Consider the following 24,341-nt stretch of genomic DNA (forward strand, 5'->3'; position numbering starts at 1 on the left):
CCCGCTCGGGTATCCCTTTCAGTGATTACACCCTTCTTTCGGGAAAGAGCCTCTCCGGGACTACACGTTCCAGAATGCAGCAGGGGTGGGGGCGGCGGGGTTGGGTGGGGTGGAGGGGCGCTTTCCAGAGTCTGGGCTTTGGCAGCCTGCCTCCCGAGCCCAGGTGGCCCTGGCTCTGCCCGGGTTGATGGTGTTGAGCTTCCAACGACCTCCTGACACTCCCATAACCGGTTTGAACCTCTCCCTGGGCCGTCCGGTGAGCTCAGGATTGCCTGGGGAATGGCTCTGAGCCATATCTTGCCGATGATGACTTCACAGGGGCCAGCTGCCCGCAAGGCTGGAAAGAGAGACAGGTGTGCCCCATTGGAGGCTGGATTCACCATACGCCAGACTCTTCTCTCTCCCCTTTTTGTGGTCCTGGAATCCACCCGACTCCAGCAGTTCGCTCCACCCTGATATTCCGAGGCAAGCTGGCGCACTGGGGAGGTGTACCCCCGCCCCCACCCCACCCCACCCCACCCCCACCAGTCTACAGAGCCCCGGCCCACTGGAGTCGGCCAGGGTGTGGCCCGAGGGCTGGCAGGTTGGTTACCGCCCTCAACAGACAGAAGGACAGACAGAAGCTACACTTGAAGCGGCCTTGACCTCATCCCTTAAGGAGTTGATTATAGATTTATCTTGTGGCTTCTCTCTAATTGTCTCATGATTGCATTCTTGAGGGCTGTGAACTGGATGAAAACTGCCCCCAAACAGCACTCCTCGGCGCCGCCGGAACCGATGTTGGGGCTTAAACAGTTTGTTAATTAACTCGTTTATGTCTGAACGTTTTCTGCGTACACAATGCTGTCCTTCCCTCGGTGGCAGACTCTCAGAAGCGAAACATAGATTCGCTTATCTGGAAGAATTTATAATTTGAGAAAACAAGAAATAGATCTTTAAATGACAGATGATGACTATGAATAGGGTTCGAGAAGGGAGGGCACGGCAGGGAATCTCTCCGAGGCAGAAGTCCCCCGGTTCGGAAAGATACAACTCAGCACAGAGTAATGGGTATCCACCCCGCGCCACCATCACCACTCTTCGCCCCCACCCCCATCCTCCTGGCAAAGATAGGGGCTTTCTTGGAGGCATTGGGGACAACTAGGGGTGGAAGGCTGGGGCTGCCTGCGGGCGCAGAGACTCTTGACCCCCGATGCATTGACATTTCAATTTCCTCCGAACTGCCTGATAGCTTGGTGCCTCTTTTTTTTTATTTTCCTGCCTGGGATCCCTAGGATGAACCGGGCTTCCTTTCCGCCCAGAGGGGCCAAATGAAGCTAGGAGACGGCGTCTCCAGGCACCCGAGCTCGTTGCGGGGAAGCGCGGGGCGGCAAGCCAGGGGCGGCCTCCTCTGCTCTGGGATCCGGGCGCCCGCAGTGCTTGGCCGCGCGCCTCCGCCCCCCGGGTCTCGGCCCCACTCCCCGCCTCCGGGCCCGCCGCGCCGGGGCCGCGCACGGTGCGCCGGGACGCGCGCACGTAGGGGGCTGGCCTGCCCGCGACGCGGGGGAAAGTTGAGTTGGGAGAAGTTGGGAGCGGCGGGGGGCGCGCCCCGAGGTGGGCCCGGGGGAACCGTCGGTAGCGCGCGAGGGCTCCAGAGCCGGCGGGGAGAGAGACCCCGAGACCCCTGGAGCGCCAGGTCCAGAGGAAGCGGGTAAGCGGGGAGGTGGCGGCGGGGGAGGGCCGGGGCCGCGGAGAGAGGAAGGGAGGGGGAAGGAAAGGGGGGAACTCGGCACTCGGAGCGGGGAGGGAGTGGAAGTGCAGGAAAGGGCGGAGACTGGGGCGCGGGGACGCGAGCTCTTGGGGGAGAAGGATGGGGAGGCGAGCGGAGTGATTGCGGGTCGAAAGCGGGGTCTAGAGTCCGCTTCTTCGAGTTCCCTAAAGCGAGGGTGCCGCGCCCCCTGCCACCGGGAGGGGGCCCTCCCGACCCCCGGGCGGTACTCCAGACGACACCCGTCGCGTGCCACCCCCTACTCTAGCCTTAAGGCCCGTCCAGGGCTCCCCTGCCTAAGAGTTGCTCCGAGCCTCAGCCTCTGCCCCCCAATCTTGGGCTTGGGAGGCGGAGCCAGGAATGGGGGTGGCGGGTCAGGTCGGGACAAGGGGTCAGGCCGGAGAGGGAGCAGCTGGGTGGGGATGGGAAAGACGAGCCCGGGAGAGTGCGACCTAACTCCTGGCGGGGGTAGGGGGATGCTGGCTGGCTGGCCCGGGTGGGGAGCTCTGTGCTGGCTGTGGGGGTGCGGTGCTGACCTGCACTCCAGGGTTCACTTTCTCCTCTTCCCTGAGTGCCCCACTCCCGCCAGCCCCGCGTCAGGAGAGCGGTGGAATGTGCCAGTCCACTGCGGGGGCGGGGGGCGGCGGGGGCGATTAATGCCCATGTGGGGGTCCGGAGTGCTAATCCTCTGGGCCGGTCGGGGCTGGTCCCTGGAATGTGCCCCCACCCCGGATTATCGACACCGATGCTCTGGACAGAGGCGGCTTTGTGTTCTGGGGAAGGCGCGGTGGGGTTGGGAGGAGGTAGAGGGAGGAGGGCGGGGGAGGACGGCGGAGCACACCGAGAGCCCAGCCTGGAGGTGGGAGCCGGGCACCGGCAGGTGCCGGGTACTGCTTCCCAGACCAGGTCGCCTCCTCCAGCGCCCGGCGCCCCTACAGCAGACTTGCCCTGGCGCAGAGCCTGCCAAGGGGGAGCTGAAGAGAGCACTCAGCTGAGCTGGAATGCCCCGCTAGGGGCATGGGTCGCTCCAGGCCCCCACCCCGGACTGACCCCCAGACCTATATTGTTTGACCCTACACTGACCTGTGTCACCCCTGAGTTGGGCCCTAAATCCAGTAACCCTGATCACCAACCCACCACCCCCACCCCCAGCGACACGCCGGGGCGGTCAGTTCTCTTGCCATCACAGAGCACCCCCCCACTAGGAACGGGTCCCCCCAGTTTGCACTGGCCAGCTTCCCTAACCGCAGCCCTTCTTCTGGCCTCCTTCTGCACCCGGCGTCCTCCCCAGACACCCCTACAGTCACAGTCAGGAGGGCGTCAGCCGGCCGCTCAGATTTTCCTGGCCGCGGGCTTGGGGAGGGGAAGCCCTGAGACTGCCCCCGAGGGCAGAAGCTCAGGGTTTCTGTGTCCCCCTCCTCCCCAGGCATCACGTGCCCCTCCCCCAATATAAAGCGCTGCCCGGCCTGTGCTGCCCTCCCACTGCCAGAGTGGAGCTGGGCTACCACCCCTCCCCCGGGAGCCTCCTCTTCCCCCACTTTGGGGCTGGGCTTTTTTTTTTTTTTTTCGGAGGAGGAGAGGGGCACAGGACAGCAGCCCCCTTTGCAGGCTGCTCTGGGCTCACTCCAGATTTCTGTCTGCCTTCCTTCATCCCCGCCCTGCCCCGGCCCGGCTCTGGGTCTCACCCCCCGGGTACACCCCTCTCCGGTCTCAGCCCTCTCCGCTCCCACTGCACTTCTGGCTCGGCCTGTCCTCCCTCTTCCTCTATCTCCCCACGCTGATCTCTGCTGCTGTCTCTCCAGGTCTCGGCCTGACGCCTTCCTGCTTCCCCCACCCCCCGCCGGGGGTCTACCACCCTCTCCTCTCTCTCCCTCACTACGCTCAGTCCCTGGGCCTGCTGAGCCTACATCCTCGCTGCGGTCTCTTTGTTCCTCTCTTTTCTTCCTATAACTTTCTCTGCTCCCCGCTCCACTCTCCCAGAATCAGGCGCCAAGGCCCTTGGGAGCCCGGGAGGATCCTGTGCAACCAGGAAACCCCCCCCCCCACCCCGCGTGACTTCTGCAAAGCCCCCGCCCTCCCCTGGGCTGGCTGGGGGTGGTTTGGGGTAGGGGGGAAGCTGTGCAATGTTGGGGTGCCCCCGCTGGCCTGGGACCTCTCTCACCCGCTGATCGGTGCCCTCCCCCAGGTTATGCCGCCACCTTGCCTCCCTGAAAGCCGCAGCTACAGCGAGAAGGGCTAAGATTTGGCCATGAGCAGCGGCCCCCGGCGCCCCACTTCGGGCGCGGATTCCTTCCGCACGGTGAGTATTGCCCACTGCCCCTCCTCTCCTGTGCACCACCATCCCCGGGGCTGTGGCTCAGGCTGTGTGCGTGTGTGAGTGAAGAGGCCACCGCTGGGGCTCTGGGCAAGGGTGAGGGTCTGTGTCACACAGGGGTGTGAGTGTGTGTGTGTGTGCGCGCGCGCGCGTGTGAAGAGGCCCGAGAGGGGAGCCCGGGGTGGACTTGGGAAGGGCTCTGCCATGCCTCTCTGAGCCTTGCACGGGCCACCAGGTCTGGGACAGGTACTGGTGGTGGCGGTCAGACAGCTTCCAGCCCTGGGGAGGGCCTCGCGGCTGTTCCCTGAAGCCCCGGGAGGTTGTTTATGCTCCTCCTCAGCGGGAGAGGAACTTTGGGAATCCTGGGTCTCTAACCGGCGACAGCCCCCTCCCCCGCCCTGCGTCTTGGAGGCTGCGCCCGCCCGGACTGCTACACGGGGCTTCTGGGCAGACCGCCCCGCCCCCCAGCCCCACGTGCCACCCAGGCCCGGCCCCTCCCGGCCCCCACGTGTCCGCCGTCCCACGTGTCCCCCTCCCAGTGATCCTGGGAAGGGCAATGATTAACCCCAGCGCCGGCATCATCAGTGCGTCATTGGTCACTTGGGCCCACGGGGACACGTGACTGGGCGAGGTGCCGGCCGGTCCCCTCCCCCTCCGCCCCCAGTTCACCCCAGCCGGCGGCCATGGACTTCCTCCTGCGGCCTCAGGTGCGAGGGGCTGTCTGCCCTCCTCCCCCCACCCCGGGCTAGCCCCCTTCTGCTCGCTGGCTTCAGCCGCCCCGCTCCGCCGCCTTCCTCCCGGTGCTTTTTCTGGTGAGAGTGGGGCCCTGTGCCTGGGGGGTGGTGGGGAGGATGCCGGGCTCGAGCGGCAGAGATGGGCTGACCAGGGTTGGGGGGGCAAGCTCCTGTCCCAGCCTCTTGTATCCAGTGTGTCCCCCCCCTCCCCACAGCAGCTCCTGACCCCACCTCCCAGGCTCTGCAAGGCCCGCCCTCCTTCCCAGCCCACCTCCCTCCGCTCTTTCTTGCTCGGGTACCCCTGCCCTTGGAGATCTCGATGCCCTTCAAGTCCAGAAGCTCTCACTTGAGCAAATATTTGGTGGTGCCTGGAGCCGAGACCAGCCGGCAGGGGGTGGTGGTGGTGGCAGGTGGAGGGGGCGCTGGACCGAGGCCGCAGAGTGGTGGCCGCCCGCACCGCCGGGCTGAGCTCTCCAAAGCACCACCGCGGTCCTGGGCTCCCGCAGAATGACTCAGGTGCGGGGGGGGGGGGGGGGGGGGGGGGGGGGGCGGGGCGGGGCCGCGGCCCGGGGCGCTGGCTCCCTCTGGCTCCCTCTGGGAGCTGCCCAGCAGGGACCTCTTCCGACGGGGTGACGTGCTGCCTCCCTGCCCGGGAGCCTCAGACCGACCCCTGTCGGTTAGGTCGGTTAGCTCAGGTGCCCCCCGAAAAGTTACTTCTCAGGCTCAGTGGGATGGGTCCGGGTCCCAGTCATATTCACGACCATCAGCGTCAGCCGTGTGAACGGCCCAGGTCACACCCCCGACCTTGAGCACTGGGGTGGACACACAGGACTTCTGCAGAGGCCTCCAGGGCTGACGCTTCCCACCTGTCCCAGAACCGACAGGAATGGGCCCAGCCAGGGTGTTGATGGCCCAGGACCCTGGGGTAGGGGGGGCAGACTGCTGAGGGTAGGGTGCTAAGTCCTGGCTTTAGGGGTTCTGGGGCAGCTGGGAAGGAGGGTACTGGGTTTCTGCCGCTAGGCGGGCAGGGGGTGTGCAGAGACACACACCCCCCTGCCCCCCGAGAGTCTTCACTGACCCTTCTTCCTTGCAGCCAGAGCCTGAGAGCCTGGGCCCCGTGACGGCGCCCAGCTTTGCAGCTGAGCAGGAGGAGGACGAACTCCACCGCACCCTGGGCGTGGAGCGGTTCGAGGAGATCCTTCAGGAGGCGGGGTCCCGAGGAGGGGAGGAGCTCGGCCGCAGCTACGGGGAGGAAGACTTTGAATGTGAGGGGGTTGGGGGAGGCGAGTGGGGGGCTGGCGGGGTGCTGCTCCGGGTGTGACTGAGTTGGGGGCCTGGGGGCTGGGAGAGGCTGGGAGCCGGCCAGCTGGAGAGGGGGGAAGCCGGGCCCATTGGCAGCCGGTCCACCTGTCCCTGCAGACCACCGCCAGTCTTCCCATCACATCCACCACCCGCTGTCCACCCACCTGCCTCCCGACACCCGGCGCCGAAAGACACCCCAGGGCCCAGGACGGAAGCTCCGCAGGCGCCCCGGAGCCTCCCCGACCGGGGAGACCCCTACCATCGAGGAGGGTGAGGAAGAGGACGATGAGGCCAGTGAGGCCGAGGGGGCCCGGGCCCTCAGCCAGCCGTCGCCTGCCTCCACACCCTCTTCTGTGCAGGTAAGCGGGGCAGGGCTTCCCGGGGGTGGGGGGCGCCTGCAGGATCTCTGGCCCGGCCTCCCCTGCTCACACGGCGTCCCTGTTCTAGTTCTTCCTCCAGGAGGATGAAGGTGCAGACCGGAAGGCAGAGGCCACCAGTCCCTCTCTGCCTCCACCCCAGCCCCACCAGGAGGCAGCTCCCCGGGCCACCAAAGCAGCCCAGACTGGGTAAGGGTCCCCACACTGAGACCCCCCACGCCGGCGTCGGTCAGGTGGGGTAGGGAGGCCAAGCCAGAGCCTTAAGAGGCTCAGGTTGGGTCATGCCGCTAGGATTTGACTCTTGACAAGAGCCAATGTCTCCGAGTCTGTCTCCCCGTCTATAAACCAAGTGTAATAGGACCTTTCCCACAAGGTGGTAGCAGGGGCTGAAGTGTGGTGTGAACAGAAGCTTTAAACACGGTTTAGCCACCTCCTCCCACGCCTGCCATCCCCACCCTCCTGCTCACGACTTCAGGGGAGCAACATCAAACAGATCAGGGACTGGACAGCTGACCTCCTCATGCCCCCGGGGACCCCAAGGGGGTGAGAGGAATACGAGGCCCCCCTCCTGCTTTTGGGGAGCTGCCAGCCCACCCTGGCTGTGGTCTGGTGAAGTGGCAGGCAGCACAAGTTACTGCGCCAGACGACTGGGTTCAGGCGGAGCGTCAGTACCAACAGGTGATTGTGGAGTTTGGGGACATCAGCCACGGAAGGCTTCCTGGAAGAAACCACTTTGAATGAGGTCTCAAGGTCACCACTATCGCCTCCCTGTTGTTTTCCGGGTGCCAGGCAGTGTGAAGGGGCGGGGGGGAAGTGAAGGGCGAGTTGCCCCTCTGGGGAGGCACAGACTCGCTGGGAAGACAGGCTGTGTGGATGGAGCTGGGTCCACCTCGGCCGTCTGCATGGGGGGCGCAGGCCTGCGGGCCACTGGACAGCCAGGAGGCGGGGGAGCCCGAGAGAGAGTGTGGCGTCGGACAAGGGGGTCAGATTTGTGGGCAGGAGTGCGAACAGAACCTCGGGCAAAGAAGGTGGGTGCGGGCGGAGAGAGCCTGCCTTGGGGCACGCGGGACAGGGGCTTGGAGCCATGGGGGTGCTGGAGGCTGGGGGAATGATGTAGAAAGGTGTGGCAGGGACAGGGCCCTCTGTGGGAGGTGGAGAGAAAGGAAACCACCCCCGCCTGGGAGATAAAAGCAGAAGCCAGAATCCTAAGGGACAGGCCCTCATACCCTCCTCACGGCTGTGGGGCGGGGGCAGGCGTCTCCAGCTCCAAAAGCCCATTTCCACGTCCTTTACTCCATTCGATTAGAAACAGGGTCTCCTGTGAGCCCCGAGTCCATTGCTAGAGGTCCCACCCTGGGCACTTTTCCAATGTCAGTGGGCCACCCTGGGCCCTGGGGAAGGCTGGCCTCAGCCTCCTTTTGGCGGCTTGAGTTTCTGTCCCGGGGCGGCTCGGGGGATTGCTGGGAAGGAAGGAGCTGGGTTTAAACGCCACTGTCTGCTTCCAGAACCTTCGCTGCACTTCCACATCCCCATCTACCAAGGCGTGTGGGGATGGAGGCAGGGTTGGGGCCAGCGGGGTCCCCTTTCCCGGGGGCCTCCCATGTGGCCCCTGGCCAACCGGGAGGTGCCAACCTTCCCAGGCTCACTCACGGCCGCCCTGTCTATGCAGGGCTCAGGTGGAGGAGGTGGCGGCCGTGGCCAGCGGCACGGCAGGAGGTGATGACGGGGGTGCCTCCGGGCGCCTCCTGACCAAGGCGCAGCCCGGGCACCGCAGCTACAACCTGCAGGAGAGGAGACGCATCGGAAGCATGACGGGGGCTGAGCAGGCGTTGCTGCCTCGGGTTCCCACGGATGAGAGCGAGGCGCAGACACTGGCCACAGCTGACCTGGACCTCATGAAAAGTGCGTGCCAGGCCTGGGCCAGCCTGGAGCTGGTGGGGCGGGGGGTGGGGGTAAGAGAAAGGGACCTTTGACCCTGTCCTCCCCCCCCCTCAACTGCAGGTCACCGGTTTGAGGATGTTCCTGGCGTACGGAGACACTTGGTGCGGAAGAATGCCAAGGCATCTGTACAGAGTGGCCGGGAAGGGCGAGAGCCTGGCCCCACACCTCGGGCCCGGCCCCGGGCCCCCCACAAGCCCCATGAGGTGAGTTCTCCACTCCACCGTCTTCCATCATCTCCCTGTTCATCTGTTCTCCACAGCCCCCACCGCTTCTCAGACCAGTGGTGATCTTGAGCCCCAGGGTGGCCATGTATGGTTTCCAAGGTTGCACACTGCACAAGAGTGCAATCTTCAACAGTATTGATTTTTTTTTTAATTGACATATAGTTGATAACACAATATTATGTTAGCCTGAGGTGCCCCACATAACCAGTCAACATTTAAACATTACAGAATGTTCACTACGGTTAAGTCTAGGAGCCGTCTGTCCCCAAATTGTTATTATGGTGTTACTGAGCTGCTGTTGCTGGTGTGGCTGTTACAGTTCTGGTCCACATCTTAGACATGTCGACTTCTCTCACGGCCGTTCTCTGGCAGCTGGCAGTGAGGTGTCTGAGGGGGGCTTTGTGCAGCAGCACACGTCATGTCTCAGAGTCCTCTCACCTCCCTGCTCAAGTCCTCCCACATCCTGTGAGGGTGACAGGGACAGTGACTGGCCAAGGCCACTCAGGTACTTAGTGAAAGTCGCTCAGTCGTGTCCGACTCTTAGTGACCCCATGAACTGTACAGTCCATGGGATTCTCCAGGCCAGAATACTGGAGTGGGGAGCCGTTTCCTTCTCCAGGGGATCCTCCCAACCCAGGGATCGAACCCGGGTCTCCCGCATTGCAGGCAGACTCTTTACCATCTGATCCACAAGGGGAGCCCCGTACTTAGTGATGCTGCCCATCTGAGATTTCAGCACTCTGGTCTTGAGCCCTGCCCCTGCCAGTGGGTTTTTTTTTGGGTAACCTTTTGGTTGCGGTCAAACAGACACAGTAAAAGCACACTCAGGTTAAGCGTACAGCTCCGTGATGCTTTGCACGTGTCAACCCTAGCCAAGCCTACCTCGATACAGGACATGCCCACACTCAGAAAGTTCCTCCAGGCCTCTGCCTAGTCAGCACCCTCAGAAGTGACCGCTGTGTCACTCTTCAGTTTTGCCAGTTCTAGAAATGCGTGTAAATGCATCCTGCCGAGTTCCTGTGTGTGTGTTGAGAGACCACTCATCAAACACTTCCTCTGAGTCATACTCCATGCCAAGTGTTCTGTGTACTTTTCTTTTATCCCCCACTATGCCCCCCATTTTTTTAAATTATAGTTGATTTACAAGGTGGAGCTGGTTTCAGGTGTATGGCACAGTAATTCAGTTATACATACGTATACCTATCTGTATTTTCAGATTCTCTTCCCTTACAGGTTATTACAGACTATTGAGTACTTAGCTCTTTGAGCCATACAGTAAGTGGGTCTTTCTTGGCCCGCTAGTGGCCTTTGAGGTGGGTGGCATCGCTCCTCTTTCACAGCCGAGGGAGAGCCGCAGGTGGGTTGGTAACTCGCCTGGGCTCCGGGCCTGTGCCCTGTGCCCCCCGCCCCGGGACACAGCCTCTGTCCCGCCACGCCCTCTCCTGTTGCCCCAAGGTGTTTGTGGAGCTGAATGAGCTGCTGCTGGACAAAAACCAGGAGCCTCAGTGGCGGGAGACGGCGCGCTGGATCAAATTCGAGGAGGACGTGGAGGAGGAGACGGAGCGCTGGGGGAAGCCCCACGTGGCCTCCCTCTCGTTCCGCAGCCTCCTGGAGCTGCGCCGGACCCTGGCCCACGGTAACGCGTGCCCCCGCACCCACCCAGCCTGCCCATCCTCGCCCTGAGAATTGCCTTTGCCCAAGCCCGTTCTCCGAGGACCAAATGGTCCCACACATTTGTCTTGAGCAACAGGGTGTGTAATGTCACCAGAGCCCAGGAGGGAGCATCTCTTGTCATGACGTCACCTCTCGCAAGGCCTGCTGTTCCTCGGGCTCTGTCGTTGGGTGGCTGCAGGGCAGGACTGACCCTCTTCTCTGGTCTGGCATCTTCAGCAAGCAGCTTCTCTAAGTGATATTTTCAGATAAACTGAAGCTGGTATGTTTTGGATGCTGCGGTGTTGTTAAATGGTTTTGGTGGAATGCTTTCTGAGATCCTAGAGGTTCTGGGCAGTGTGACCTAACCTGTAGGGCGGTGTGGGCTCTTGGCAGTGTGACCTAACCTGTAGGGCGGTGTGGCCTCTGCCGCGTGAGCACAGGTGCTCCCGTCTGATGTTCTGCTCTTGGCTTGTTTCCTCCTTCCTGCTGGGGAACCGCTCCCACTTGCTGTCAGCGGCCGAGGACTCAGAAACCTGCTGTCAGGACTGTTTCCCAGCTAGGAGTTACTAGGCTCTGAGTGAGGCTTGAGGGCTTTGGGTGAGGTGCCAGAGCGCAGGGCTTGATCGCAAGGCTGTGCTGTCTGGCTTTTGGCTGCTCAGGGGGCCTTCGGTTCTGTTTGTTCCATGTCCCCGTGAGTTGACCTTGACGGGAAAACGACCTGGTGACTTTTGAGAGGACCTTCGTCTCTCTAGGAAATGGCAGCTCAGAGCAGGGATGGGCTGGGTGTCCTTGAGCAGCTGCTGGACTTGGGGACGCTGAGGAGTCCAGGGCAGGCGGTTACTCTTCAGATGGCTTCAGGGCTGCCGCAGCCGGCTGGGTCGTGTTCCAGAGGGCAGAGCTGGGCCCTCAAGTAGACGGCAGAGGCGGCAGCGTGGTCTGGAGGAAGTTCCTGGCAGCGAAGGGCAGTCCAGCCTATGTGGGTGGCCTGGGACGCTTCCTGCTGTGTGCTTCCCAGAAGGGGTGTCTGGGCAAGGTCTAGCCAGGTGTCCTCTCTGAGAGCTGGGGTTTCCTGGCCTCTGCTGAGCCTCACAACATTCCTGCAGGGAGAGAGGGCCTGGGGACCTGGGCCTCAGGCCGAGCTGGGCCCCGCTCGCCGGTTTCGGGGTTGGGCAGTGCCTCCCTGGCTGTCCCCCCATTCCCAGCCCAGCCCCCCGATTCTTGGCTGGAGACGAGGCCCCTCTGTGTCGTCCTCATTCCAGGGGCCGTGCTCTTGGACCTGGATCAGCAGACCCTCCCTGGCGTGGCCCACCAGGTGGTGGAGCAGATGGTCATCTCAGACCAGATCAAGGCCGAGGACAGAGCCAACGTGCTGCGGGCCCTGCTGCTGAAACACAGGTGAGACCCTGCGCACCACACTCTGCCTGCCTGACCCCAGTCGCCAGCCCGCCTCACCTCCCTGCCTGCTGCCCCGCAGCCACCCGAGTGACGAGAAGGACTTCTCCTTCCCCCGCAACATCTCGGCCGGTTCCCTGGGCTCCCTGCTGGGGCATCACCACGGCCAGGGCGCCGAGAGTGACCCCCACGTCACCGAGCCCCTCATCGGAGGCGTTCCCGAGACCCGGCTGGAGGTGGAGCGAGAGGTGAGGGGGAGAAGGCGGCCTTGCCGGGGTGAGGTCCGGCCACCCCAGCGGCTGCAGGACCCCGACCCAGCGGGGCGGGGACGGGCAGGGGCAGGGCGGCCCAACTGAGCCCTGGCCTCCCGCCTCCCCAGCGCGAGCCGCCTGCTCCGGCTCCTCCGGCCGGCATCACTCGCTCCAAGTCCAAGCACGAGCTGAAGCTGCTGGAGAAGATCCCTGAGAATGCCGAGGCCACGGTGGTCCTCGTGGGTATGCAGGGCAAGGGGTGGGGCGGGGGCTGGGGGCCACCCAGGCTGGGCTCTCACCCACGATGGCCACACACCCACAGGCTGCGTGGAGTTCCTGGCCCGCCCCACCATGGCCTTCGTGCGGCTGCGGGAGGCGGTGGAGCTGGACGCGGTGCTGGAGGTGCCTGTGCCGGTGCGCTTCCTCTTCCTGCTGCTGGGCCCGAGCAGCGCCAACATGGACTACCACGAGATCGGCCGCTCCATCTCCACCCTCATGTCTGACAAGGTCAGCCGCTGCAGCCTGCCACCCCCACCCCCAACCCCCCACCCCTGGTGCCCAGCCCAGCTCCTGGGCCCTGGCCCCTTGTCCTGCATCCTCACTCGTCCCGGTCCCGCTCCGGCAGCAATTCCATGAGGCGGCCTACCTGGCGGACGAGCGGGAGGACCTGCTGACGGCCATCAACGCCTTCCTGGATTGCAGCGTGGTGCTGCCGCCGTCGGAGGTGCAGGGCGAGGAGCTGTTGCGGTCGGTCGCTCACTTCCAGCGCCAGATGCTCAAGAAGCGGGAGGAGCAGGGCCGGCTGCTGCCCCCGGGGGCCGGGCTGGAGCCCAAGTCGGCCCAGGATAAGGGTACGGGGCCAGTACGAGCCAGGGGGCTGGGTCGGGCTGGGGTGTCAGGAGGGCAGACGGGTGGGCGGGTGCCCTGACGCAGGCCCCGGGCTGCAGCGCTCCTGCAGATGGTAGAGGTGGCCGGTGCGGTGGAAGACGATCCCCTGCGGCGGACGGGCCGGCCTTTTGGGGGGCTGATCCGAGACGTGCGGCGCCGCTACCCCCACTACCTGAGCGACTTCCGGGACGCGCTGGACCCCCAGTGCCTGGCCGCCGTCATCTTCATCTACTTTGCGGCCCTGTCTCCCGCCATCACCTTCGGGGGGCTGCTGGGTAAGGAGGGGCTTAGGCAGGGCAGAGAGGGGAGGGTGTGACCCCCCCCACGCCCCGCCACCAGCCCCTGAGCAGGTTCCTGCTGCCCTAGGGGAGAAGACACACGACCTGATCGGGGTGTCAGAGCTCATCATGTCCACGGCCATCCAGGGCGTGCTTTTCTGCCTGTTGGGGGCCCAGCCGTTGCTGGTGATCGGCTTCTCGGGGCCCCTGCTGGTCTTCGAGGAGGCCTTCTTCTCGGTGAGCGACCACAGGTTGTTGGTGCTGGTTCCTCCTGCCCAGCTCTGCTCCCTCTCCCTTCCTCTGCACCCGCCCCCACACTCCCCCCACCCCACCCCCCACTCCTCGGGAGCCCCCAGACTCTGAGCCCGACTCCGCCCACCCCCTCCCCCTGCCCACCCCAGTTCTGCAGCAGCAACAACCTGGAGTACCTGGTGGGCCGCGTGTGGATCGGCTTCTGGCTGGTGCTGCTGGCCCTGCTCATGGTGGCCCTGGAGGGCAGCTTCCTGGTGCGCTTCGTCTCCCGCTTCACCCAGGAGATCTTTGCCTTCCTCATCTCGCTCATCTTCATCTACGAGACCTTCTACAAGCTGGTGAAGGTGGGTAGGGCCCCCATGGGACCTGGCCCGCGAGGGAGCTGGGGGCCTCCTGCTCCTGGGTTCTCCACGTGTGAGGCCTGTTGCTAACACATACACCGGGACTTCAGATAGGTCTCAAAGACTCACCTAGTTTTAATAACAAAGGTGACGTGTGCTTTTGATAAGATGGCAGAGGATCCAAAAGTCAGAGGGAAAGGCCCCCAAGTTGACAGACAGGCTCTCATGTCTGTGTCTGGGTCAGGATCAGACGTGTCCGCAGGGTTTGCCACGCTCCCCTGGATGCTCCTCCAGGCCTGTCTGGAGCCTCGCTCCCAGCTGCCTTCCCCAGTTAGACCAGCTCCCCTCTCTTAACCCTTAGTGGTCTTGCGCTCCCATCTGTTCACCTCGGTCATTTTCTTAAGACAAGCTCCTTGAGGGCAGGCCGACTACCCTGGGCCCTCCTGTCCCACCCAACACACTCAGTCCCAGACATCTGGCCAATTAAGCGTATGGAGTCCTTCATTCTCTCCCCAGACCTTCCAGGAGCACCCCCTCCACGGATGTTCCGTCTCCAACAGCTCTGAGGCAGACAGTGGCGAGAATGCCACATGGCCCGGGGCAGGAACCACGCTGGGGCCAAGGAACGAGAGCTCAGCCAGGCCGCCCGGGCAGGGCAGGCTCCGGGGCCAGCCCAACACCGCCCTGCTGTCACTGGTTCTCATGGCCGGCACCTTCTTCATCGCCTTCTTCTTGCGCAAATTCAAGAACAGCCGGTTCTTCCCCGGCCGGGTGTGTGGGCTGGCAGGCCCGAGGGAGGCATAAAGCCCCGGGGCGGGGGAAGGAAGGGGGTTACCCGGCCTGGATGGCGGTGTGGGGCCTCTGAGCGCGGTGCTTGCCCACAGGTACGGCGCGTCATTGGGGACTTCGGGGTGCCCATCGCCATTCTCATCATGGTGCTTGTGGATTACAGTATTGAGGACACCTACACCCAGGTATGGTGGTGCGCATGCAGTGATGAGGGGGTGCTGGACTCCAGACCCCCAGGACCAGAGCTGCTTCTAAACTGGGCAGATACCCAACCTCTCCCACAGCACACGCTCAGCGTGCCCCCTGCCCCAGTGCAGCTCAGGGCATGCCCCCCACCAAGGTTCACCCGCCTCGGCCCCACCCTCTGCCCTGCAGAAGCTGAGCGTGCCCAGCGGCTTCTCAGTGACAGCCCCAGAGAAGCGGGGCTGGGTCATCAACCCCCTGGGGGAGAAGAGCACCTTCCCTGTGTGGATGATGGTTGCCAGCCTGCTGCCTGCCATCTTGGTCTTCATCCTTATCTTCATGGAAACACAGATCACCACGTGAGTGGTCTGGCAGAGGGGTCGCTGTGCAGACAGGGACGACCTGCTGCATGGAGGGGCTGGAGCCCCCCGGCAGACTGGCTGCTGAAGTTTGTAGACAACAGAAAATCCCACTGAAATGTGCCGACATGGGCACAGTACACACTGGCTGCCTGTCCAGGGGGTAGGGGGTGGCCACTGGGATAGGACTCAGCTCCATGATGGAACCCTCATTCTGAAGGGGATGGGCAGGGACCTCCGGGTTCCAGAAACAGAAGGTGACTGCCTGGGCGCTCTGGAAAGACCCAGTTGTCTGCTGAGCTGGGCTGGGGGGCCTGGGGCTCAGGGCGTGCCTGTCCCCACTCAGGCTGATCATCTCCAAGAAGGAGCGCATGCTTCAGAAGGGCTCCGGCTTCCACCTGGACTTGCTGCTCATCGTGGCTATGGGCGGCATCTGTGCCCTCTTCGGCTTGCCCTGGTTGGCCGCCGCCACTGTCCGCTCCGTCACGCACGCAAATGCGCTCACGGTCATGAGCAAGGCGGTGGCACCTGGGGACAAGCCCAAGATCCAGGAGGTCAAGGAGCAGCGGGTGACAGGGCTGCTGGTGGCCCTGCTCGTGGGTATGTTCGCCTCTTCCTCCCAGCCTTCCTGGAGGGGTCTCAGGGCCATGGCCAATTCGGGTGGAGGGGTGGAGTGCCCCGGGGCCAGTTGTTCCTCCCCCTTGCCCCGCAGGCCTCTCCTTGGTCATCGGGGATCTGCTCCGGCAGATCCCCCTGGCTGTGCTCTTCGGGATTTTCCTATACATGGGCGTGACCTCCCTGAACGGGATCCAGTTCTATGAGCGGCTGCACCTGCTGCTCATGCCGCCCAAACACCACCCAGATGTCACCTACGTCAAGAAGGTGAGACCCGGCTGGGAAGGGCCCCACGCCTCTCCCCCCTGCCCAGTCTGCGTGGGTCACCCTCCGGCCCCCCATCTATGCACCCTGGCCAGCACCAGCCTGTGCAGACCTGGCTCCCTCCGGGGCCCGGGCTCACCCTTCTCGCCCTGTGTCACTCTGCCCCCAGGTCCGGACCCTGCGTATGCACCTGTTCACGGCCCTGCAGCTGCTCTGCCTGGCCGTGCTCTGGGCGGTCATGTCCACCGCGGCCTCCCTGGCCTTCCCCTTCATCCTCATCCTCACGGTGCCGCTTCGCATGGTGGTGCTGACCCGCATCTTCACCGAGCGGGAGATGAAATACGTAAGGCCTGCGCTCCTCCCCAGCCTCGCTGGCCCCACCCACGCGGTCTTGCTGGGAGGTCGCCCACCTTCCTGACTCTGTCCTGGCCCACAGCTGGATGCTAACGAGGCAGAACCGGTGTTCGATGAGCGGGAGGGTGTGGACGAGTACAACGAGATGCCCATGCCTGTGTAACTGCTGCCTGGACGGACAGCCAAGGGATGGACGGACAGAGGGAACAGGGGCTGGGGGGGGTGCTCTCCCCATCCTCTTCCCTCCTCATTTTTATTTAAGTGAATAATTTAAGGCCCTCCCCCCCACCCCTCCGCAGTAAAGTGCTTCGGCCCCCACCTATCCCTAGTCTTCTGTGTGTGTCAGTGTCAGCCCGGTGTGAATGGGAAACACGTGGGGGAACCCAGCCCACCCGTCCCAGAAACAAAACATGCGATGGGGAAGGAAAGGGACTTTAATGACAAATCAACGCAGAGGGAAGCAAAGTGCAAATTGTCCACCCCCAAGAGGGGGCCATCCTGAGCCCATGTGCACCCCTCACCCCCCTTCAGGTCCCCAGCGGAGGCCCAGGGCCTGGAGCTTCTGCCTCAGGTAGCTCTTGAGCTGGGGCAGGCCTCTCTGGGACTCCAGTTCTTCAAAGGGTAGCTGCCAGGCAGAGGACAGAATTCGTCATCCCTGAGGGCTGGGGAACTGGCAGCCGGGTCGGATGGGGGCGTGGTGTGGCACGGTGTGGGCGGGGCCGCAGGGCGTGGCGTGGGATGGGGGCGGGGCCTCACCGGCAGGAGCTGGTAGCCCATCAGGCCCAGGTGCCGCTCCCGCAGGGCTCGGGAGCCCAGCAGCACCCGGCCATCCCGACAGAAGTGCCAGCGCTCCCGCAGCATCAGCACCACCCTGGAGAGGAAGGGACTGCGGCTCAGGCGCTATGCGCGGGGGTCGGGGAGGCTCTCCCAAGCTCCTGCCTTACCTTTGGGCAGGGTCCCGAGTGGCGCGGGGACAGGACCTGGGAGGGTACGGCAGGAAGGGGTCCTGGGCTCTCACGGGTAGCACCGCGCCGCAGCTGCTGACACACAGCAGGAAGTCTGCGGGGCCGGGAGAGAAAGAGCCACTGGCTTCCGGCGGAGGCTCTGCTTCCCGGGGGCTCGCCGGCCCACCCGGAGCTCACCTGTGCTGTAGCCTGGAGGCACGGTCAGGTCCTGCCGGTATTTCTCCTCCCCTAGCAGCTGACGCAGCCCCTCTGCTACTATGTCCTTATGACTGAGGGGAGAGAAGCTCGGGTCAGAAAGTCCCCCAGGACACTCTTTTTAGCTTGGTCCCACCTACTTCCACACCCATGCTGGGAAAGGGCCTTCGGGGCTTAGCTTTCTGGTGACCCAGAGCACAGCAGCATAGACAGCTCAGGGTCCCCCAGGCCGGTCTACCTGGGTGCTCCTCGACAGCCAACCCCTCCCCTCCCCTTCCCCAAGTGCCCACCCACCTGTACTTGCAGCGGGCACGGTCAGTGATGAGTGGCTGGGGGAAGATGGGCACTTGCTGCCTTCGGGGAAGGCGGGCACCCTGATATCCTGGGAGCTCCAGCTCCACCGCCGTGTCTAGCAGGGAGAGGTAGCGCCGCACGATCAGGGCATGAGGGGTGCCTGTGGGGAAAGCAGGACGAGGCTTACTGGGGTGCAGACCCTCACTCCTGCTTCCCCGGTCCCCCAGCCCTCCAGGACACAGCCAGCCCCCCAGGGCTGCGCACCACTGACGTGGTTGATGAAACCAGGGGAAAAGACAAAGTGCAGGGCTCGGAAGGGCAGGCACCGCAGCTGACACAGTGACATCAAGATGTTGACAGTTGCCAGGGGGGCCACCCCTGCTTCCCGAGCCAGGATCCTCTCAAGGCAGGGCATAAACTGCTGCTCCAGAGGCACGTAGTTCAGCCGCCCAAAGGGCAGGACCAACTTCTGTACCACCTGTGGGGCAAAGAGCAGCCCATCACCCAGGGGGAAGGTTCTCTGGTCTTCTTTACAAGCTGAACCTCAGGAATGATTGGCCTGCAAGCTGATAACATCAGTCACTGTAAAGGCAGGACAGTCCCCTCTACAGCACAGACGCTCAACAGCATAAGCACTGCTCGAGCCCCGTGAGGTCAGTCTCCAAACAAGCAGAGACATGGCTGTGGGTTCTGGCCCAGAAGACTTGGTGGAGTGGGATCGACCAAGCTAAGACAGTGGCTAAGGGTGTTTGGAGAAGTGCAGAGAACCAGGTGTACCTGGGGGGGGGGGGGGGGGTGCGTTGGACAAGCCAGTGGGGGTATGAGCCTAGGTGGTACCCCAGGGGAGAGGACAGAGAGCCTAGGTGGGTGGTCTGCTGCATTAAGCAGCAGCCAATCAAGTGGACAAGGGGGCAGGGGTGGGCAGCTAGGCCTGCCGGGGTGTCTGAGAACCATCAGGAGAGGAGCCTGGGAAGGTGGGAGGCAATCCCACCTTGCTGTTGAGCTGGGCTTCCTGGACCACCAGGAAGTGGGCAATGGCTTCCAGAAGCTGGGGCTCCCTCAACCGGTGGCGGGCCAAGTGCTGGGCCAGGAGCACCATCACGTGGGGAGTCAGTTCCTCGGGCCTGGCCTCTGTGAAGAACAGCTTATCACGCTGGACCCTCAGGCCAGACCTGGGCGAGATTCCAGCAGATACCACCTGCCCCCACCCCCCCATCACCTGTCCCCCCCTCCAGCACCTGCCAGGCTGCGGATGAGGTGCTGCTGAGGCCGCCGCTGGAAACGGGGACAGCTTAGAGCGGCTTCCAACCTTTGCCCACCGCGAAGGATAGGCGGCAGAGGGGGCGGTGGCTTCGGAGGGAGACGGAACCTTCGCTCCTGCTCCAGGGTGCAAATCAGGGGCCCATCTGATGGGAAGCCTGAGAGGCAGAGGGTCAAAGGAGGCAGGGAAGGAGCTGCTCTGCTCTGCTGCAATCCTGCAGTTTTAGTTAGTGAATCCCCAGTCCTTCTCATCTGTTTTCTGGGCTGGAAGGTCTGCTACAGAGCACGCAGAACCACCAGAGAAATGGGAACTACCACGTGAATAAAGGTATCACAACAGTCTGTGGGGAAGGCCCTATACAGGGAAGATAGTAAGATCTCGTCTCTTGCCAATGGTGATAAATTGCAGTGGCTCCCTAGGGCACTGTATTAGAAGAGACCTGGTGGCTCAGTGATGAAGAATCCACCTGCCAATCAATGCACAGGTTTGATCCCTGGGTCCGGAAGATCCCCTAGGGAAGGAAATGGCAACCCATGCCAGTATTCTTGCCTGGAGAATCCCATGGACAGAGGAGCCTGGTGGGCTATGGTCCATGGGGTCACAGAAGAGCCAGACATGACTTAGCGACTAAACAACAACAAAAAAGGGGTGGCACCCTAATCTAAGCTCCGACTCAAGCTGCTTGATTCGTGATAACTGTTGTAGATTCTGCAGAGCAGCAGCAAGTGTGGCATCCCTCAGCAAGTGTGCCATTCCTGGCAAAGCCTGAGGTGGGTTCTGTCAGTATCTCGGGTGGGTCTGCTACAGTTTCTCTGTCCTTCCATTAACACCCACCCACCCCTAGACACCGTCCTCACCCAGTAAGGCTGCAAGGTGCAGACACACGTGGATGGTGTGAATGTCAAAGGAGGGGCAGTTTCGGATGATGAGCTGACTCAGGTCCTGCAGCGTGGCCTGCTCCACAGGAGGCGGCCGTGGCAGAGACCCCAAGAGCTGGCTCAGACGACGAAGTGCCACAGGGTAGTGGTGGGCGCGCACTTTGGTGGGGTTCTGCCCCAGCCAGCGCAGCAGCTCCCCAGGGCTCCTCGCCTGTTCCAGAAGCCGCTGCAACCCCTGCACAGGGCCTGCACGGGGGCCTCCTCCAGGAGGCCGGTGGTCTCCCCATTTGTTGGGTCCCAGACAGCAGGGCTGTACTGGTGGGAGCAGCAGCAAGCCAGACAGACGAGCACTGGAGGCCTGGGCAGAGAGCAGGACTCGAAGCATGGAGTTGGGTGCTGGAGACCCTGAGGGGTGGCCCAGAAAAGGGGGTGAGGTATTCTCCAAAGGGGAGAAAGACCAGCTCTCTACTCCTCACCTCACTCCCCATCCAGAGAAGCCTGGGGTCAGAGCAACCCGGGCTCTCTTTGCCCTTCTTTGACTGCTCTGGTCCTCTTCCCCAACCCACCCCTCTCTGACTCCTTCCAACCTTTGCGAGAGCAATCGGAATCCTTCAGAGTTCTCACGGAGGGATTTTTACAGAGCAACTCCACATGCATCATCTCCTCTGATCCTCCTCTGACACGCCCGTGAGGAGGTAGGCAGGGGCTGGTACTATCTCGATTTCACAGGTGGAGAGACCAAGGCCCAGAGAGGCGAGCGGGTTAAGGCAAGCCCCGAGGTCCCGAATCTGGTTAGTGGTCGCGCCCAGCTTGGAGCCCAGCTCGCCCCACAGATACGCTCCCCGCTACCCCCGACCACCTCCCCCTCCCGCAGGAGGCGGCGGCGGTACCGGAGGGTGGAGCGCGGACTCCGTGGTCCTGGGTTCCATGCTGGGCGCTCCCACTTACCAGCTGCGTGACCTTGGACAAGTGGCTTCGGTCTCCCTGCCCAAACCTTCTCGCCTGTGAAACGAGAACGCAAGGCCCACCTCGGAGGGCGCCCGTGGAGCCCGCGGGCGCGGCCTGCGCTACGGCGCGGAGTCGGCGGTGTCAGGGGGGCCCCCACTACACACACACCCCCACCCGCGGCCCGGGGGTACTGTCAGGAGACCGTGGTCGCGGTCGCCAACACCAACTCCCGCCGCCCTTCCCCGCGGCCCGCCCCGCAGGCGCCACCCCTACATGATTCCCCAGGCCCCGCGCAGGTCGCTCCCTCAGTCGGTCTCGGGGCCCGGGAGCCGGGCTCTCCCCGCGGCCTCCTCATCAGGGGGCCACCGAGTCCTCCATCTTCCCGGCAGCCCCCGAACCGCGCGGCCCGGACGCCAATAGCCGCGCCAAGTAAGTCCTCCGCCAGCAAAAGACGTGGCTCCCGGCAAGCCCCGCGCGCCAAGGCGCCGCGCGCCCCGCCCCCTGCTTCCGGGAAGCTGCGCGCGCACTCGCACGCGCGGCGCCGGGCGGGGCGGGGCCAAAGGACTGGGGCGGGACTGGGGCGGGACTGGGGCGGGACCGGGCGGGGCCAAAGGGCTGGGGGCTGAGATTGGGGTGCAGAGGGGAGTTGGCAGCGGTTGGCCTGGACGGGCAGGGCTGGGCGAAGCGTCTGGCCCACCCCTTTTCTCCCAGTAGGCAAGAGCTCCCGGCAGCCCCCCTCCCCGACCCACACACGCAGACTCTAGGCCAAGAGTGAAAACTTCACAGTTATTTAATCTGCAGGTGTTCCAGAAAGCCCCCTCCACCCATCCCGACTCCCCTTCTCCAACCCTTCCCAGTCCTCGGGTCCCCAAACCAGCCAAGGAGTGATCCCGGACTAAGAGGTGCCCAGGTCCTCAGGCTGAGCCCTAGGGGCCCAGGGGCGTGGCCCCACTCTGTCCAGGGCCGAGGCAGCGACAGCAGCTGTCTGACCTGGGGTAGCCCACTGTCAGGGGGCGCTGAGGGCCAGCTGCCCCGGGACGTGGCCCAGAGCCAGGAAGGTCACAGGGAGGGGCCTCCGCCGACCCCCGGAGTGCTCTGCGGCGCAGCGCTGGGCTCCAGGGTAGCGGGAAGAGGCAAGTCGGAGAGGCGGGCCTGGGCAGACAGCAGCTCCCACCTTGTTGTGGCGAGCAAGGTCCCGAGGGGCCGGCGGCGTGGCCAAGAGCCCGCGGAGGCACTACGGGCGGTACATGGCAAAGGCCAGGAGGCTGAGGAGCAGGGTGAAGCCGGCCAGACCCAGAGTGGCGGTCAGGGGAAAGAAGGGCCGGTACTGGATCTGGCAGTACCAGAGCAGGAGAAGCAGCAGAAGGAGCAGGGGCAGCAGCAGGCTGCCTACTTCCAGCCCGGAGGGGCCTGGCTCGGACCCCGGTGGGCAGGGCGGGTGGGGGGGACCCACCCGTGTGGACACGTGGCAGTGGAGGACACAGTTGGGAGGGAGGTGAAGGCTGCCCAGCGTCTGGGTGTCGTCTCCTAGTAGCTGCCCTTGGTAGATGAGTCGCACGTGCTGTTCCCGGCCGGGAAACTGGGTCCTGAGGAGAGAGGGACCTGGGTAATAGAGTGGGTCTCAGGCACTCCTGGCCCCTGGTCTGGAACAACTCTCCCACCCTCACCGCTGGCCTCCACGGTGTGTGTGGGGGGGCCCTCCTGTTTCAGGGGAACAACACACTGTGTTGTTGTTTCCTCATCTATAAGAGGATCTCCCGGATCTTTGCTGGCCCTTTTAGGACTGTGATCATCCCCGCCCCACTCTTTAGCACTTCTTTCCTGTCGTCCTCCCGGCTTACCTTTTCAGGGAGCCGATGGTGTCGTGGGGCCAGGCTCTGGCCACCTGCTCGGAATCGTTGAGGAATTTCAGCCGAAGTACCAGGGGCTCCTGGGGGGAGTCCGGAGGTGGCGGCGTTGCTGCAAGCCCCACGCTGGGTTCTGGTGGTGCCGCCTGACCTCGCTGTCTCAGGCCGGGGGTCTCAGCCCCTGGGGCCTCCCCTCTGATGCTGTCTGTGACCGCCATGGCTTCGCTGGGCTGTGTTGGTGTTGGGGTCCCTGACGGCTGGGGCAGTGGATCGGCGCCCTCGGCAGTGTGCGTTGAGACCCAGGCGAGAGCCAGCACCAGAAGGCAGGCAAGCACCGAGAACAGGATGGTCACCTCATCACCTACCCCTTCAATCAGGGCCATGGCACCTGCCTTGCCCGCCGCGCTACCAAGCTGGAGAGGCACAAAGAACCCGTGAGGGGCTGGCTCACCCGCCAAGAGCCCTCTGAACTTCAGGGGGCCCCTGACCCCACCCCACCACAACTCTCCCACAGTCCTCATTCCGCCCAGTTATCCCAGCCCTACCCTGGGACATATACTGCTTGACACCTGGCCACCCCAAACTTGCCCCACCTACCTCTTCCCAACACCAAATCACAAGTCCTAATTTTCTGTAACCTAAATTTCAGGTGTTTAAACAGTTCCCCAGTTCACCCAAACCCTATTCCGAAGTCAGAGCTTTGACCTTCTAAGCAGCCTCTCCCCTAAATTCAGCCCCCACCAAACCACCCCAAAGCTTACCTATTCTTCCCACCTAGATCATCTCAAAGTTTATCTACTCCTTTGCCTATTTCATAGCAAAGCCTATCTGTTAATACTGCTCCATCGCTAAAGTTTCTCCAAGGGAGAAGAAAAACGGTCTCTGCACACACATACACGCACACACGCACACCGCCCCCTTATAATTCAGCCAATCCCCCCACCCGCAGCACAGGACGTCTTCCCAAGGCGTCCCCACTCCAAATGTCAAAGTGCTGCCCTTTGGCAAATTGGAACCTTCGAGGGTTCCCACCCCCGCACCCCTACCCCCCACCCCTACCCCCCCACCCCAACTCGGCCCCCCCTGGTACACTCAAACCCCACCCGAGGCGTCCCGATCCCGCGCCTCCCCTGGGAAGCCTCTCCAAACCCAGCCTGCTGCAAGACCCCTGATCTCGCCTGGGAACCCGAGACTTTGCCCTCCCCACCTCCATCCTCCACCACCCTTCGCATCTTCCCGCCGCCCGCCCCCACACCCCGAGTGGCTGGCGGGCGCGGGAGATCCCGGGGCGGGGCCAGCCGGGCCAGCTGCTGGGGCAGCGGGGTGGGGTGGCCAAGGCGCAGGGACTCACCGCCCGACTCCGCCAGCTCCATAGCGGACCCTCGGGCACTTCCGGGCGGGAGGTGGCGAGGTCGCAGACACCTGAAGGCACCCCCTCCTTCCCCGCTGCCGCCGCCGCCCGGAGCATTGTGGGTCTTGTAGTCTGGAAGGATGCGCAGTCCAGCGTTCTGCGCTGCGGACCCACGTGCGGGGCTCGGCCGCCTGCGCCCAGCGCCCACAGATCGCTGAGGGGCTGGCGGGGGCGCCTTTGGGGTTGTACTAGACCGCAGAGGTTCGGGGCGGGGTGGGGGACAGCAGGATCTTCTCCCTCGCCCGCGGGCAGCCAGGACGTGTATCACAACAGAAACCAACGTC

At 63.6% G+C, this 24,341-nt stretch overlaps 3 protein-coding genes across 8 annotated transcripts; 1 reads left to right on the plus strand and 2 right to left on the minus strand.

Annotated features, from left to right (window-relative positions):
• The first annotated feature begins 1,508 nt into the window (after positions 1 to 1,508).
• SLC4A2 (solute carrier family 4 member 2) lies at positions 1,509 to 16,580 on the plus strand. Of its 2 annotated transcripts, XM_061166126.1 has the most exons (23): positions 1,509 to 1,690; positions 3,933 to 4,046; positions 5,889 to 6,060; positions 6,215 to 6,456; positions 6,545 to 6,663; positions 8,144 to 8,376; positions 8,476 to 8,618; positions 10,095 to 10,275; positions 11,552 to 11,687; positions 11,767 to 11,932; positions 12,064 to 12,178; positions 12,258 to 12,442; positions 12,561 to 12,786; positions 12,883 to 13,098; positions 13,190 to 13,338; positions 13,503 to 13,697; positions 14,211 to 14,465; positions 14,579 to 14,668; positions 14,859 to 15,025; positions 15,372 to 15,625; positions 15,738 to 15,907; positions 16,074 to 16,247; positions 16,341 to 16,580. In XM_061166126.1, the coding sequence occupies exons 2-23, from the start codon at positions 3,996 to 3,998 to the stop codon at positions 16,419 to 16,421; spliced, it is 3,720 nt and encodes a 1,239-aa protein (XP_061022109.1). In that variant the 5' UTR covers positions 1,509 to 1,690; positions 3,933 to 3,995; the 3' UTR covers positions 16,422 to 16,580. The 2 variants fall into 2 exon arrangements, with proteins under 2 accessions (XP_061022109.1, XP_061022110.1); XM_061166127.1 differs by lacking the exons at positions 1,509 to 1,690; positions 3,933 to 4,046 and adding an exon at positions 4,726 to 4,768.
• A 100-nt stretch (positions 16,581 to 16,680) lies between these two features.
• Positions 16,681 to 21,285, minus strand: FASTK (Fas activated serine/threonine kinase). Of its 5 annotated transcripts, none has more exons than XM_061166129.1 (12): positions 21,073 to 21,285; positions 20,800 to 20,853; positions 20,439 to 20,567; positions 19,831 to 20,256; positions 18,951 to 19,130; positions 18,704 to 18,843; positions 17,977 to 18,190; positions 17,713 to 17,872; positions 17,401 to 17,492; positions 17,203 to 17,317; positions 17,015 to 17,129; positions 16,681 to 16,883 (listed from the first exon to the last, which is right to left on the minus strand). In XM_061166129.1, the coding sequence occupies exons 1-12, from the start codon at positions 21,152 to 21,154 to the stop codon at positions 16,776 to 16,778; spliced, it is 1,815 nt and encodes a 604-aa protein (XP_061022112.1). In that variant the 5' UTR covers positions 21,155 to 21,285; the 3' UTR covers positions 16,681 to 16,775. The 5 variants fall into 5 exon arrangements, with proteins under 5 accessions (XP_061022112.1, XP_061022111.1, XP_061022113.1 ...); XM_061166128.1 differs by having other exon boundaries at positions 20,439 to 20,563; positions 20,742 to 20,853; XM_061166130.1 differs by having other exon boundaries at positions 20,439 to 20,563; positions 21,073 to 21,267.
• A 286-nt stretch (positions 21,286 to 21,571) lies between these two features.
• Positions 21,572 to 24,115, minus strand: TMUB1 (transmembrane and ubiquitin like domain containing 1). The gene is made up of 3 exons (XM_061166500.1): positions 23,998 to 24,115; positions 22,641 to 23,059; positions 21,572 to 22,385 (listed from the first exon to the last, which is right to left on the minus strand). Exons 1-3 carry the CDS (start codon positions 24,112 to 24,114, stop codon positions 22,034 to 22,036), a joined length of 888 nt encoding a protein of 295 aa, XP_061022483.1. The 5' UTR covers position 24,115; the 3' UTR covers positions 21,572 to 22,033.
• Between the last annotated feature and the right edge of the window lie 226 nt (positions 24,116 to 24,341).

The sequence above is a fragment of the Dama dama genome, chromosome 18 (genome assembly GCF_033118175.1).
Source record: "Dama dama isolate Ldn47 chromosome 18, ASM3311817v1, whole genome shotgun sequence".
Taxonomy (NCBI): domain Eukaryota; kingdom Metazoa; phylum Chordata; class Mammalia; order Artiodactyla; family Cervidae; genus Dama; species Dama dama.

What these genes read in the sequence shown, in the direction of transcription:
- SLC4A2 (XM_061166126.1), top strand. Translation starts at nt 3,996, where the DNA reads ATGAGCAGCGGCCCCCGGCGCCCCACTTCGGGCGCGGATTCCTTCCGC. An exon ending in CAAGTCGGCCCAGGATAAGG is followed by an intron (nt 12,787 to 12,882) that starts GTACGGGGCCAG and finishes CCCGGGCTGCAG; the next exon opens with CGCTCCTGCAGATGGTAGAG. An exon ending in TTGAGGACACCTACACCCAG is followed by an intron (nt 14,669 to 14,858) that starts GTATGGTGGTGC and finishes TCTGCCCTGCAG; the next exon opens with AAGCTGAGCGTGCCCAGCGG.
- FASTK (XM_061166128.1), bottom strand. Translation starts at nt 21,154, where the DNA reads ATGAGGAGGCCGCGGGGAGAGCCCGGCTCCCGGGCCCCGAGACCGACT. An exon ending in TTCCGATTGCTCTCGCAAAG is followed by an intron (nt 20,257 to 20,438) that starts GTTGGAAGGAGT and finishes GCCACCCCTCAG; the next exon opens with GGTCTCCAGCACCCAACTCC. An exon ending in CCTCATCCGCAGCCTGGCAG is followed by an intron (nt 18,844 to 18,950) that starts GTGCTGGAGGGG and finishes TGTTCTTCACAG; the next exon opens with AGGCCAGGCCCGAGGAACTG.
- TMUB1 (XM_061166500.1), bottom strand. Translation starts at nt 24,114, where the DNA reads ATGCTCCGGGCGGCGGCGGCAGCGGGGAAGGAGGGGGTGCCTTCAGGT. An exon ending in GGAGCTGGCGGAGTCGGGCG is followed by an intron (nt 23,060 to 23,997) that starts GTGAGTCCCTGC and finishes GTGCCTCTCCAG; the next exon opens with CTTGGTAGCGCGGCGGGCAA. An exon ending in ACCATCGGCTCCCTGAAAAG is followed by an intron (nt 22,386 to 22,640) that starts GTAAGCCGGGAG and finishes CTCTCTCCTCAG; the next exon opens with GACCCAGTTTCCCGGCCGGG.